This window comes from Phodopus roborovskii, unplaced genomic scaffold, assembly GCF_943737965.1.
Source record: "Phodopus roborovskii unplaced genomic scaffold, PHOROB, whole genome shotgun sequence".
Classification (NCBI taxonomy): domain Eukaryota; kingdom Metazoa; phylum Chordata; class Mammalia; order Rodentia; family Cricetidae; genus Phodopus; species Phodopus roborovskii.
This window is the reverse complement of record NW_026126469.1, coordinates 7,525,225-7,540,361: the sequence shown is the minus strand read 5'-3', so window position 1 is coordinate 7,540,361 and position 15,137 is coordinate 7,525,225. Positions and strand designations below refer to the sequence as shown.

The 15,137-nt window shown below is 42.7% G+C and overlaps 1 protein-coding gene across 1 annotated transcript in view; it reads right to left on the bottom strand.

Annotated features, from left to right (window-relative positions):
- Vps8 (VPS8 subunit of CORVET complex) overlaps nt 1-15,137 on the bottom strand; it is a 205,575-nt gene that overhangs the window by 76,817 nt on the left and 113,621 nt on the right. The window contains exons 34-35 of the mRNA XM_051191188.1: nt 12,929-13,018; nt 9,812-9,858 (exon numbers count right to left, since the gene is read on the bottom strand). Coding sequence (XP_051047145.1) covers nt 9,812-9,858; nt 12,929-13,018 — 137 coding nt within the window. The remainder of the gene's footprint in view (nt 1-9,811; nt 9,859-12,928; nt 13,019-15,137) is intronic.

Sequence of the window (15,137 nt, the reverse complement as noted above, 5' to 3'; positions counted from 1 at the left end):
TGGGTCTCAACGCAGAGACCAGGGATGGCAGGGAGTCCAGCTCCACATGATACATTTACACCACAGCTCCTGCATCAGTGGCTCAGGGAACATGGTGGGAAAGGAGGCAGAAAGAGTATAAAAGCCAAAATACCAGGAATCTCTTGTGAAACAGTCTGTCCTAGAAATGGCTGCATAAATAAGAATGTATGGCACAAGGGACATGTTAATGTGGAAGGAAACTTAACACGAGGCTCCACCCCAAGACAAAGGACTACGTGCATCTATCGACTGCCGGGAGGACAGTTAGCCTCTTCCAGAGATGAGCCCCTTATTGGTTGTCCAGTGCAGACTGGTCAGTCCTGAAACCACATACACACAAACAAAAATGGACTCAGTGGGTCAATTTGCATATGTATTACACATTTATGTATCACACACATATTTATGTATGTAACAAATACAAATCAAAGAAAAAGAGGCTATCAACTTGAGAATGGAGAATAGGCATGGGATGGGTTCAAGGGAGAAAAGGGATAGAAGTGATGAAATTATATTTCAATTAAAAACATTAAAAACCTAAGTGTAATAATAATTTTAAAAAGCAAGCTGAGCCAGGTGGTGGTGGCACAAGCCTTTAATCCCAGCACTCGGGAGGCAGAAGCAGGTGGATCTCAGTGAGTACAAGGCCAGCCAGTTACAGGACAGTCAAGGCTGTTACACAGAGAAATCCTATCTCAAACAAGCAAACAAACAAAACAACAAAAACAAAAACAAAAAGCAAGCTGAGAAATCCATGAAGCACAAGCTAGTAAGCTGCATCCTCCATGGCCTCTGCATCCTGCCTTGAGCTCCTGGCCTGACCTCAGTGTAAGCTTTAAGCTGTCTGTATAGGATGATTTAAATGCCACCTTGATGACATTCATTTACTCTTGCTGGCTGCATGCTTAACAAACTTACTGATCAAAACTGAGAACATGGCTGTTGTGATCATTCTCCATGACAGGACTGGTGTGGAAAGGACTGGTCCACTCCCACTGTGTGCTCCAAAACTGTGTGAAGGGGTCGGCCTACACTGGTTCCATGGCTTTGTGGAAGTTTCACAATCACCGTCACTTTAATAAACTGGGGTCACTAAGCTAACCAAGTCTGTCTGCTTGAAAACCCTTTGTCTCCTTTCTTGGGCCTTAAGTTTGTTCTTCTCAACAGGCCTGCTGTGATGGACAGGGCTGCCTCACACCCACTTGACTGATAGCCTGTGAAATACAGTCTTTGCAGACTAATCAGTTGAATAAGGACACACTGGAAACAAATGCACCTCTGACTGGACAAATTTCCCATGAGAAGAGAAAACCTAGATATAGACTTACACAGGGAAGACACTGTGTGAAAATGAAGTTTCTGGGTTCCAGGAATTTCTGGCTAACAAGATCCACCAGAGATAGGGGAGAGGGGAGAAGGGCTGGCCTCAGAGGGGAAAACCCTGCCAGCCCAGCCTCTAGAACTGTGAGACTGTGAGCTTCTGAAGCTGCTGGGAAACTAGTGCACCTGCTCCTGAGGAGCCCACGGTCAGGGGCTTCATGCGCTTCACTGATCTGGAGACGCTAACTCCACCCTCTTGCCCCAGGTATGGAACTGGGAGAGAAAGGCTGACTGCTGTGGAATAATCTTTTTGGACACTCTGCTGATTTATCACAGTGATTGATTTAACAATGAAGCTGACTGGCCAATAGCTGTACAGGATAAAGTTAGGCAGGAAAGGCAAACTGAGAATGATTGGAGGAAGAAGGGCAGGCAGAGTCTAGAATCGCCAGCAGATGTAGAGAGCAAGACGGGCATGTCATTATGAGAAAAGGCACCAAAGCCTAGATAAGAAAAAGGGCTAATTTAAATGTAAAAGTTAGCTAGTAACAAGCCTGAGCTATTGGCTGAGCATTTGTAAGCAATCTTAAGTCTCCCTGTTGGTTACTTGAGAATGGCTGTGGGACAGGAAAGCATAGCTAACACTCTGTGACCACTAGGAGGGACAGGAGCTCAACAGGTAAAAGTCAACTAAAGAACACTGGTGAAAATGAGTGTCCCAGACTTTCCTCAAGAAGCAGCTTCTATGGCGATCCGAAAGGAAGGAAGAAGAGAAAATAAAGGAAATTCCAGCCTCAGACATTACAGCTACAGCAAACAATACATACAGACTTTTAACCAGATAAACATTAAAACTGTAAATGTGAAGGTCTGCTTACTGTCCAGCTTTCATCCCAAAACTATAAGACATCCGCGAAGATAAAGCAATGCAGTTTGAAAAGATGCAGCAAGCAACAGAAGCAGACTCAGACAGCAGCAGTGCCGGGATGTGAAGTAATTAACACAGACAGGTTTGAGAGGAGAAGTACTCAAGCAAGAAGAGTATAAGATAAGCACACAGACTCGAAGATGCAATGACAACCTAGAAAGAAAAAACGATTCACAAGTGAAGAAAGACTTTGATGCACTCATCAATGGCCAGACACAGCAGAGGGCAGACTCTAGGAGCTTCTCTTGATGTCCATAGACATGTCCAAACTGAAAAGCAAACAAAATAAAACAACAACAAAAAAAGCAGAACAGACTACACAAGAACTACATTAAGGCCCCAAAGAATAAAACACATATTGGAACTGTGAGAAGGAAAACGAAAATAGGAAAAGAAATAAACAGTAACTAAATCTAAACCATAGCTCTGAGAAGAGTAAAGGCTACCAAGAAAATAAATGCTTAAAAACAAAACAAATAAAAAACCCACACAGAGAAACATCGGACTCCACCTAGTGGAAAGGAGGCCAGAGGAAAAACCAGAGACACAGATGGAGACAATGAATGGGATGTTCATTAGACTTCTTCAAATACCATGCAAGCAGAGCAGGAACAGTATTTAAAGTGCCAGAGGGAAAAGCAAAAACAGTGACTGAAAAGTTGTAATTCAGTAAAATTAGCTCTGAAAGGTTGAAAGGGAAATATTTTCTCAGTCAAAGACAAACTGAGGAAATGTGTTGCTGACACATCTGTTTTACAAGAAACCCTGAAAATAGCTCTTCAGAGAGTGGGAAGACACGGGTCAGAGCCTGCACCCACAAAGGCAGAGCACTGGATACTGACGTGCTATCAGATAGCACCAAGCTCAGGACAGCTCAGGACAGCAATGGTGGAGGAGGCACAGCTCACAGAGCACAGTGTGGTGTGCAGGGGTGCGGCAGGCAGCACAGCTCACAGAGCACAGTGTGGTGTGCAGGGGTGCGGCAGGCAGCACAGCTCACAGAGCACAGTGTGGTGTGCAGGGGTGCGGCAGGCAGCACAGCTCACAGAGCACAGTGTGGTGTGCAGGGGTGCGGCAGGCAGGAGCCGGTGGACCTCTGATGTCCACAGGCTCTCACCGTGCTGTGTGGAATCACTCAATCCCTTTAAACAGATCTTGCTAAATAAAGGGCAACCACTGCAAAGAGCTTTTCTTTTCTAAATAACAATTTATATTTATTTACTTATTCTTCTGTTTGTGCATGGGGGGGGGGGGCTAAAGTGTACATATGGTGGCCAGAGAGCAACCTGTGGGAACGGCTCCCTCTGCCATGGGAACTCTAGGGGCTGAACTCAGGTCTTGGGAGCAAGTGCCTTTACTCTCATAGTCCCAGGCTTTTGTTTTTATGCTGTTTTTGTTGTTGTTGTTGTTTGTTTTTTGTTTTAATGGACTCACATAAATTATCCATTTAAAGTCAGGAAGGCAGACAATAAGTGTAGAGAGGCAGAAGAATGGGGCAAAGAACAGCAATCTCTTCTCACAGAAGAGCAGAATTTTAATGAGCTCGTTTCTTTGCAAAGTGGAGAAACAGGAGTGTTTGCAGAGGGTTAAAAATAGCAGAATGTATGGGACTTCAGTTTGGTACTAACATACAAGCTGGCACTGTGTCAGGAGTGTGCAATGAAAAGGGCAAAACCTCCAAGGGTGCCGAGCAAGCCTCTGCTTTTCACGTAACTGGCCAGGGCAGACAGCACGTGGCTAGCCACACCCATGTTCTCCTCTGATCAAAGCGTACGGCTAATGCACATCTTTCTCCATCTGTGGTATTCTTCGTTCATGCTGTCCTGCTTGCTGATTTGGAGTCAATAAGACTCACAAGTGTTTAATTCACCGTCTTCCCCATTTCCTCCTTAGAATAGCTTTTCCTTTCATGAATGAATGCTAAGATGGTTGCTTTTCTGTCAATCATTCTTTAGAATCAAATCAAAGCACATACATTGCTTTACAGCCCTGACCTACATGTAGGTGACTTGTGCTCAAGAAAGTGGGAGACAGACACACAAAGGGACAGAAATGGCGTGTGTCCTCTGAGCCGCATGATTGTTGTGGAATAATCTGTTTTTGTATGCTGTGAAGATATGTCATTCTGATTGGTGTTAATAATTTGATATTTTTAATAAAAAGTTAAATGGCCAATAGCTAGGCAGTACTTCCAGGCACAGAGGATACTGGGAAGAAGAGAGGCAGAGATGCTAGGAGATGCTGAGGGCCAGGAGATGCATGGGCAATAACTGAGCCACATAACAGAACATAGATTAACATGGGTTAATTTAAGTTATAAGAGCTACTTAGAAAGAAGCCTAAGCTATCAGCTGAGCTTTCATAATTGATAAGTCATGGGGAAGGGCTCTGAATATGAATTCACTTGCACATCCTGGTGTCCTTTGGTGGTGTCCACCAAGTGTGCCCTCTGCACAGATGGCAGTCTATCAGGAATCCTGCAGGGACTGGTGGTCAGCAGGTGTTGGGAGAGAGGGTGAAGCAGGCCCTGGGGAGCAGCAGGCAGGAGAGAAATGGAAGACGATGCAGATTCCTTATCTCCCAAGTGGTTGCACCTCTTTGGGGAAAAGGACCAACCTCTCCAACCATCAAATCTTCCCTAGTACAGACACCATGTGACTGAATAGATGTTTATTCAGGAAGAAATAACTTACAACAGAGACAGATGAACGCCAGCAGGTTCCAGTCCCAAGGATGCCTCCGGATGCTCTCCCTCTCCATCCAGGAAGCAAGAGAGAGCTCCAGGATTCCTGATCCCAGACCTAGTTCTCCTAAGTCACATCTACCCCTATCCCCACCCACCAATGGGCGTGGTCAGGTGCGGGCCAGGGCCACTGTATTTAAAGGATTTGGGTAAAGAAAGATCTAAAAATTCAGCTAGATAATGTGTTCCTTTAAAAATGCTGTTTACAGCTGGGTGGTTGATGGGAGATGTCATTCTGAAAATATGTTTCAGAAGTAGTAAGGAATATGTTTCAGAAGTAGTAAGGAAGTAGTAAGGAAATAGTAAGGAGTCAAGATGGAGAGTCTGGAGAGAGCAGGACACCAGCCGGCTCTCCGGTAAGATGAAAGCACATAGAAATACGTAGATTAACAGAAATGGGTTAATACTTAAGACAGAGCTAGCCGATAAGAAACTGGCCAACAGCATTATATCAAATACAGAGTCTCAGTGTGTTAATTGGGGCTGGCGCGGCGGTGGGACAAGACCAGGCAGCTGGCAGAAAAACCATACTCCTTACAGGTGGTGGTGGTGCACACCTTAGTCCCAGTACTTGGGAGGCAGAGGTGGGTAGATCTCAGAGAGTTCAAGGCCAGCCTGGCCTACAAAGTGAGTTCCAGGGCAGCCAGAGAAACCTTGTCTAGATAAACCATAAATACTAAAAAGTGTTTACAAAATATGCCAATTATAAATAGCTCAAAATAGTGTTAGGTCAAATATGCATAAGATACACACACACACACACACACACACACACACACACACACACACACACACATATAGGAGAGGACCCAATTAACTTGGCCCAAAGGCCAGTCTATCTTGATACATACAAACAAGCCATCTCATCTCTCAAAATGTTTTATTTTCCCTGCTCTCCAGGATGCTTGTATAGATAGATGGTTTCATGGAGGAATGAGAGGGCTGGAGGTTTTTAAATTGTTTTCTTAGGAACAGAAAAAGAAGCAACAAAGGCAAAAAACATTCTAGACTTGGCTGCTAGAGAGGTGCAGGGAGGGGTCAATCTGCCCATCTGAAAGCAGATTGCTCCTGGCATTTCCATATTTCCCTAGTTTTCTACTTCAGATTTCCTAGAGCCTGACCCAAATCTAGTCAATCTGTAGGTTAGTCAACAGGCACACACAGTCATAAACAGATGAAACAAAGAGTTGGTTGGTTTGTTTGTTTTTGTTAAGACAGACAAAAATCAACAAATTTTTAGTCAAGCTAACCCAAAAAGAGACGATTAATGATATACCTTCCATCTTTCTGGACTGATAGAACTAATGCTATAAAAATGGCTATACTGTCAAAAAGGATTACAGATTCAATGTAAATCCATCAAAACTCCACTGACCTCCTGCAGAACTAGAGGAAACCCTAAAATTCATATGGATATTCAAAGCAATCCTAAGACGAAAGAGTGCTGCCAAGATACCACACCTGACCTCAATGTGTACTGTAGAGCTATAGTGACACTCACAGCACAGTACTGGCACTAAAATAGACATGCAGACCAACAGAGCATAATACAGGGCCCAGAAACAGACCCGTACAGGTATGCACAATTAAATTTTGACAAAGGTGTCAAATAACATAACATACTTCCTGTTTAACAAATGGTGCTGGCAAAACTGGATTTCCACCTGCAGAAAAATGATACTGGATCCATATCTCTCAATTGAACAAAATCAATTCAAAGTGGATCAAAGAACTTCATTTAAAATCGAAACAATGACATTGCAAGAAGAATATATAGCAAAAACATCTTGATACATAGGATAGCCGAGTATTTTTTAAATGAAATCAAAAGGCTTCTATATAGCCAAGGAAACTATCAGTGGAGTTAAAAAAAAAAAAAATCCTACAGGTGGGAGAGAACACTTCCCAGCTACACATCAGACAGGATTATTAATATCTGTGATGTATACTTTTAAAATTGCAAAGCTTAAATGTCAAAAGAAGCCCAAACTGCCAATCAATCAACGGGCCAATGAACTAATTTAGTTCTCAAAAGTGTTTGGCTGGAAATTCTGCTTAGAAACTCTACCTCAGCCCCACTCCTCCCTCTCCAAACCCTTGCCCTCAGAAAGACCACCAGAAGTCCAGGCTCCTCCCCCAAAGCTCAAGACATTGCCTACAGGTAGACCTGCCATGTGATTTCTCTCCTGCCCCCTTTACTGAGAGTCAACTGGGAGTGTTTTGCTGAGATTAAACCTGGTTCTTTACTTTTAAATTCAGCTTAATCTGGCTTATCGAATCAGCAGAGAAACCCACTACCAGACATCCAAAACACTATAAACAGGTAACAAATATTCTAAAAAGTGTCCAACATTCTTAGGCACTGGGGAAATGCGTTTAAAACTACTTTGAGATCCCATCTCATATAAGTCAGAAAGGCTATAATCAAGAAGACAAAACGTGGAGCTAAAAGAACTGTGATGGCACTCTTACCACGTTCAGTACCAGGCTGTATTAGTACTGTAAGGAAAACAGCCTGACGCTACTGTAACAGATAAAGGACAATGAACACACACAGAGGCACAGAATGGGGGAGGGGATCCTACATATAAACCCACATAGCTTCAGCCCCCAATCTTTAACAAAAACATCAAAATACACACTGAAGAAAAGGCACATCTTCAACAAATGACACTGGAAAACTGGGTAGCTTCATGTAAGAGAATGAAACTCAATCCCTCTCAAGTCCAAAGACCTCAATGTCAAACCTGCCTCTAAGACTGGCAGTGATGACGTAGGACTAACACTGATGATGTCAGTGTAAGCCAACACTTTCTGATAGGACTCCAGTCACCTGGAAACGGCACCAACAACAGACAGACTTCTAGAAATGAAAAAGCTCTGCACAGCAAAGCAAACAACAACCAAGTAAAGAACCCACAGAAAGGAGACCTATGCTAGCCCTTATGTAGGATATACAAAGGGCTCAAATGAAGAGCAAATGGAGACAGAGAAATGCAAATAAAAATTATATTGAGATTCTGCCTTGTCCTGGTTAGCAGGGCAATCAAGGGGACAGCCAGAAACAGCCAATGCTGTCAAGAATAAGGAGAAAAGAGAAGCCTTATACACTGCCAAGCGGAGTATATAACTAGTCCTGCCACTGTGGACATTCCTTAACAATAAACACTAAATTGCCCTTACCCTGTGTGCTGGATAGTTTTATGTCATCTGACACAAAGTAAAGTCATCTGAGAGGAGGGAACCTCAACTAAGAAAATGCCTCCATAAAATCAGGCTGTAGATAAGCCTGTAAGGCGTTTTCTTAATTAGCATTGATGAAGGAGGGCCCAGCTTAATGTGAGTGGTGCCATCTCTAGACATGTCCTGGGTTCTATAAGAAAGCAAGTTAGCAAGCCAAGAGGAGCAAGCCAGTAAGCTGTGGTCATCATCTCCTGCCTCCAGGTTCCTGTCCTGCTTGAGTTCCAATCCTGACTCCCTTTGATGATAACCATATGAAGTATAAGACAAATAAACCCTTTTCTCCCCAACTTGTTTTTTGGTCATGGTATTTCATCATAGCAGTAGAACCCTAACTAAGACACCATGTGACCCAGCTAGGTGTTTATCCAAAATATCCAACACATCAAAGAGACACTTCACATCAATGCTTATTTTAGCATATTCACAACAGCCCTATGATGGAACCGATCCAGCTGTGACTCAACAGAAGAATGGGTAGGAAGTGTGGTTTATATACAAACTGGTATTTTTTCAGCACAAAGAACAAGTCACACCATTTGCAAGAAAATGGATACAACTGGAGAACATCAAATTAAGCAAATTAAGCCTCAAAGGCAAATACTGAATGTTTTTCTCCTTTTCTCTTATTCCTAGGTGCTAGACTTGGACAGCTGCATAAGACAGTGTGTGTACAGAGGAGAGGGAGAGCAAGACTGCCCTAGGGCCAGAGGGGCTCATCAGAGGGGAAGGAAGGGAGGCCTGGGGCACACCCACAGCACTTTATGTACTTGTTTAAAATGCTTGACGTACCAGCACACAACTGCAGACAGCTGTTTAGAGGATGTGACACGTCATTACACTTGATTCCTAAGGCATTCCACCCAGGCACAATCGACCTTGAGGATCTCACATGTGGCCCTGATTTCCTCACATATCCATTGCTAATTCCACCATCTCCTGGGGTTTGTTTCATTGTGATTTCATTATTTTTAGAGCAGCAACTGAAAATTATGTTTGAACTACACTTCCTACAGTACCAAAATGTTAATATAAACTAAACATACCAAGTGAGGGTGGGTAAACTTACAGATGGGCTGGGAACAAGACATTTACCCCCATCTACATCAGAATAAGGACCAGGCTGGGGGAACCATGGATGGAAAGGGTCCTTCCCTGAATGGACAGGAAGTGAGATGGCTGGGCAGAGAAAGGATTATAGGCAGGAGAAAACAGAAACTCACTCTCTCTTCAGCTGGGAAGTTAGCGGGGTAAGGTGTAGCTGTGACTTGCTCCTTCATCTCTCTGATCTTTCAGCTTTTACCCCTATATCTGACTCCAGGCTTTTATTATTAAGACCAATTAGAACTCAAGATACATATATGCTTGTGTTTTAATGGAAAGGTAAGTACTGCCTCACATCTTCTTTCGGGGCACGGACGATTTATCTGTGTCCTTCTCATATTACATATAAAGAGCTATTTTCTGTTTGAATGCCAAGGGCCAGTATTTTAACCCCAGCTTCTTTTTTTTCCATCCTTCCACAAGTGTATTATGAAAGACAAAATGTATTAACATACCTTGGGTCAAGAAGACTCCTCAAAAATTTGAAAAGCAAAACCTGGTTCTGAACAGAAAAAAAAAAGTACAATTAAATTCTGAATTTCCACAACTGTGCAATGCTAAAGCATTCTCCACAGTCCCTTCAAAGTGCAGATGAAAAATTACAGAAGAACTTCAGGTGACTGACAAGGCAAGATGTCTCTGTCATTTCTAGAGTTTATATATTATCCTTCTGTGGTCTTTGAAGGAGTTGAAGACAGAAGTTATGGTTATAGTTTTCCTTAGTTAAGATTAAAGATAAATTACTTAGACTTTAGACACACAAAGATAGGATAGATGATAAAATATTTTCTTCAAATCTTACTAAATGTTAATGAACTAAATATTGTTAGCTGTGATTCTTACTTGATAAGTGTCGGGTGATATATTTTGCTATGTTAAGGTTAAAACCCTTCTTTTTTATTTAGACAGAAAAGAGGAGCTGATGGGAGATGTCATTCTGTAAATATGTTTCTCATACTGGTTAATGAATAAAGCACTGTTGGCCAATAGGAAAGGAAGATAGGAGGGACTAGGAGGAGGAAATAGGAAGTGGTAAGGAGGAGTCAGGATGGAGAGAAGGGAGAGAACAGAACCGCCACGTGCTCCCCCCCCCACTCTCTGGTAAGACCACGTGGAAATACATAGAAATGGGTTAATAATTAAGACAGAGCTAGCCGATAAAAAAACTAGTACCTGGCCAACAGCATTATATCAAATACAGAGTCTTGGAGTGTTAATTGGGGCTGGCGCGGCGGGACCAGACCGGCGGCAGGGGGGAAAAACTTTACTCCTTACACTCATATATAGTCATTAGTCTCCATCAGTTTTCATACCCTGTCTTCTCTATATTGCTTTGTTTTATTTTACATGACTTCCTCCTGGCTATAACTTAATATTCTGGCTAATTTTTCATTCCAAGAGTTCTGGGAATTATTCTCCAGAATCAAACTGCATTAAAAGTAAAGGAACTACATAAGATCTGTATAAGGTTTATATGATCATTAAAATTTGGTAGTAAAATACAATTTCTTTAAAAGGAGTGTGTAGAACTTGACAAACCACAAATAGTCAACTTTTTCTTATACCCAGTTTTAATTATTTGACTGATGAATGATATTCACTCAACAGCCCTGTCAGTGGGGGTGGGGTTCTGTCATTGTTAATTCTACATTTTTAAAGACAATCTGAAAGGCATCAGAACAAGCCAGGTTCAGCAGATGCCATTTTTAAAGAGGAGAGATGATCTGGGCTTGAGTGGTGTAAGCAGAAGCATTTGGTACCCCCACAACTTGGACATGAGCCCTTCCCTGGGCTCAGCATCATTCCAGCCCAGTTATTAACCCCACAGCCTGGGGGTGGTTCCTTCCCTGGACTCCAGCATCCTTCCAGGTCAGTTATTACATACACCCTACAGCCTGGGTGTGGTTCCTTCTCTGGGCTCCAGCATTATTTTAGCCCAACGATTCTGCAACTGCCATGTGCTTGGTCTGTCTTCATACTTGTGAACAGAAATCATATATGTTTTCCTCATTTCCATTTCTGTTTTTGTATTCTCTGTATTTGATGCTTCTGGCCCCACAGCATAAATACAGATCGAATTAATGGACAGATCTCTTAGTTAGTAGACCCATTATTAGATAACCTCAGAACAATTTAAAAATTTCCTTCCAAATTGAGCTACGTTCTAAGGACACAAATTCATCTGTAACCCATCTCCTCTATTACCACTGACTTTATCCTGGTCCGCCTTTAGCCTGGCCCTTTTGCCTTTCAAGTAGTTATTGTTTCATTTGTGTTGTTTGCCAAATTTAAAAGTCTATAAGGTAGATCAAATGATACCATCCTTTGCTTAATCACTGGTAATTCTCCAACATATAAGTTTCTTACCATTACAGTCGGCCCAAGCCCCATCCGTATTTTTGGTCTCTGTCACAGCTCACCCCTCTACACACTGCTTCAGTGCACTGAAGCTATCTCCCCCACCACAGCTTCCACCTCACATTTCCTACAGACTAGCCCACCCTCTGAACACAAGAGCTGTGCCAGGCCTTTGCATATTTCTGCACCAGAGCCCTCTTCATCAAGAAAGCCTTTCCCAATTCTGCCATAGTCTGTAAGCTGTGGAAGCTGTTTTCTCTCCCTCGCCATCCTCGCTCTTCTCTCACTCCCATGGACCCGGAATTGTAGCACAACTCTACAGCATCACACGACCGTCATGTAAGTGTTTCTATGCTCCTCAGAGCCAAACACTAAATGTTCCATGCTGCAGAGTGAGGTCACAGGGGGTTAAATGAATCAGTCCCACCTTGGTCTCCATCACTCACACTTACTCAACTTCATCTTGCCTTTTTGCAGTTATTCACCATGGCTGCTGTTGCATCGGAGGACTGTTCATTGTACTTCATGTCTCTCATATTGTTCTATTGCCTAGTTCTCTCTTTTGGCCATCATGGAAATAAGCCGACTCAATACTGGCACACAGAAGACCCTCAAAAAACAAGGAGGTCTCACAGAGCTCCTCAGCCTTCACCATGCATGCAGTCACATATAGAGAGGATATTCCTTAAAAGCTCTAAAACATCACCACTGGCCCAATTTGAGGATGGCAAAGCAACATGAACCATCAGTAGAATAGGGTGGTGGGTCCTACAGCCAAAGATAATGGGAGGATCTTTTACGGGTTATGACTAATTTAAATCAGAGCTTCAAGATATTTCTTTAAGCTGGGCGGTGGTGGCAGACCTCTGTGAGTTCAAGGCCAGCCTTTTCTACAAAGCTACACAGAGAAACCCTGACTAGAAAAACCAAAAAGAAAAGAATTTGTTTCTTTAATATCAGTATTTGTTATCCAAAAACGAACTCCCTTATTTCCATATTCAGAGATTAATATACAGCTGCTCCCACCCCCATAACACACAGAGTACACACACCACATACACAACATACACACACATATACACAACACACAACACATGTTACATACACACCACCATAAAATTACTATTAACTGACAACTATGAATGCAGGCGATAACTACAGTCAGAAGACCTCAGACAAAGATGTCCTTTCGATCGTATGCTCACAGTCCTTACTTGAAGCTGACCAATGACTACTTCAATCTGTCCAGAGAAGTGAGTTGCGACCAGCTCCGCAGCCTTACAGGGCTTCAGCGACACAAGTTCCTGTAGTCAATGGAAAAGACAAGGCGTTTTCTAATGGTATGCTTAATGGGGTACAGATAGACATGAGGCTTGATGCTGTCATGAGCTTCCACAGTGTACTTCAAGACATTCTACTTTGGTCTTAATTTAGGGGTCACATTACCAATCAGCAAAGTTAGAATGACCCCACAGGTAAATCAGAATTAAGGTTCATTTTGTAGCTACTCTAGGCTCTGGAGACAGTAGACGCTTTATGAAATTCTGGATTCTGTCCATGGGGCTGTGAAAGAGTGAAAACCTCCCCCGACCCCAAGCTCCCCACAGAGTAGCATGCTTTCTTTAGCTAAAATCCAAGCTTTGCCTCTGATGCAAACCAGAAGTGTCTGTGGAAACCAACCTGAGTCATGAGGAGACTGAAGTCTTAACCACTGTTATAACCCATTTAATAGGATCCACGTTTATCAAATCTAAGGTGTCCATGTGTCATTATCTCCTTGAACTTCCTTGACCCTCCTGGCTACTCTTTCCTCTTTGAAACTCCCCATTCTTGGGTCCTCTCAGCACTCTGCCTGTACTGCTTAGCTTTTATTGTCAATTTGACACAAACTGGACTCAATTGGGAAGAGGCAATCTCAACTGAAGATTGCCTAGGTCAGACTCATCTATGGGTTTATATGTGAGGCATTTTCTTGATTGATGACTGATATGGGAGAACCCAGGCCATTCTTGATGGCATGGTACCTAGACAGGTGGGCCTGGGTTGTATAAGAAATCTAGCTGAAGCCGGGTGGTGATGGCACACATCTTTAATCCCAGCACTTGGGAGGCAGAGTCAGGTAGATCTCTAATGACCAAGTTTCAGGACAGCCTCCAAAGCTACAGAAAAACCCTGTCTCAAAACAAAGCAAAACAAGCTAGCTGAGGGTCTGGAAAGATGGCTCAGTAGTTAAGAGCACTGGCTGCTCTTCCAGAGGACCAGGTTTTCATGTTAAGCACCCACATGGCAGACAGCTCACAGTAAGCCCTTTCCCAAAGAATATGATACCCTCTTCTGGTCTCCTCAGGTACTTCGTGCGTACAGAAAATAAGTATTAATAAAAAAGAAAATCTCAAGGAAAAAAACAAAAACAAAAACAAAGGGGAGTAGGGGGAGGGGGAAAGGAAGGAAGTCATCAAGTAAGCTCAGCATGAACCAGAGACAGACAGACAGACAGGAAGCAGCACTCCTCCATGGTCTCAGATCAGTTCCTGTCCCCTCAGTCCTGGACTGTGATCTAGACATGTGAGATGAAGTGATGAGCCCTTTCCTCCCCATGTTGCTTTGGTTGTGGTGTTTATCACAGAAGTAGAAAGAACCACAACACTGCCTTTCCGTTTGTGCATGTCTCCCTACTTCGCCCAAACATAGTCATAATACATAGATAAATGCAAACACCAAGTGTAAAAGAACACGGCATAGTAATTCCACAGTAATGGATTCCAGTGAGAGTGACAAAAACAATACAGATTACAAAGGAATGATCGTAGGAATGCCCAATAAAATCAAAGTGAATTAAAAAAACAATACAGATAAAAAGCTAAATGAAACAAGGAAAATGATACAAGGATGAATGAGGGATCCACTGTTTATAAAAAAGAATAATACTGAAAAAAAATCAAAATTTTAGAAATGAAAAGCTCTGCAAATCAAATGTAAAGACTGAGTAGAAAACCTCACAAACAGATCAAGTAGCAGACATCTCAGGACCTGAAGATGGGGGTGGGGTGGGGTGGGGATGATTCAAAACATCAGATAGGAATGAAAATAAAAACAGAGTAGGAATAGAACTTGACAGAGCTACAGGATACATTACAAGAACAAATTTACAGATCATACACATAAAAGAAAAAGGGAAACAACTATGGACACAGAAAATATATACAAAGCAGAGGAGATGAATCAAAGTATTTGCCATGTAGGCAAATTGTTATCAGCTGAAGCACAAGAACCTGCTTTTGGATGCCCTCGCACCTACGTAAAAGCCAGCATGCTGCTGCAGGCATAGGACATGGGGTGTGGGCCAAACCCAGACCCTAGTAGCTCATTGGCCTTCCAGTCTAGCCCACTGACAAGCTATAAGTTCAATGAGAGACCTTGCCT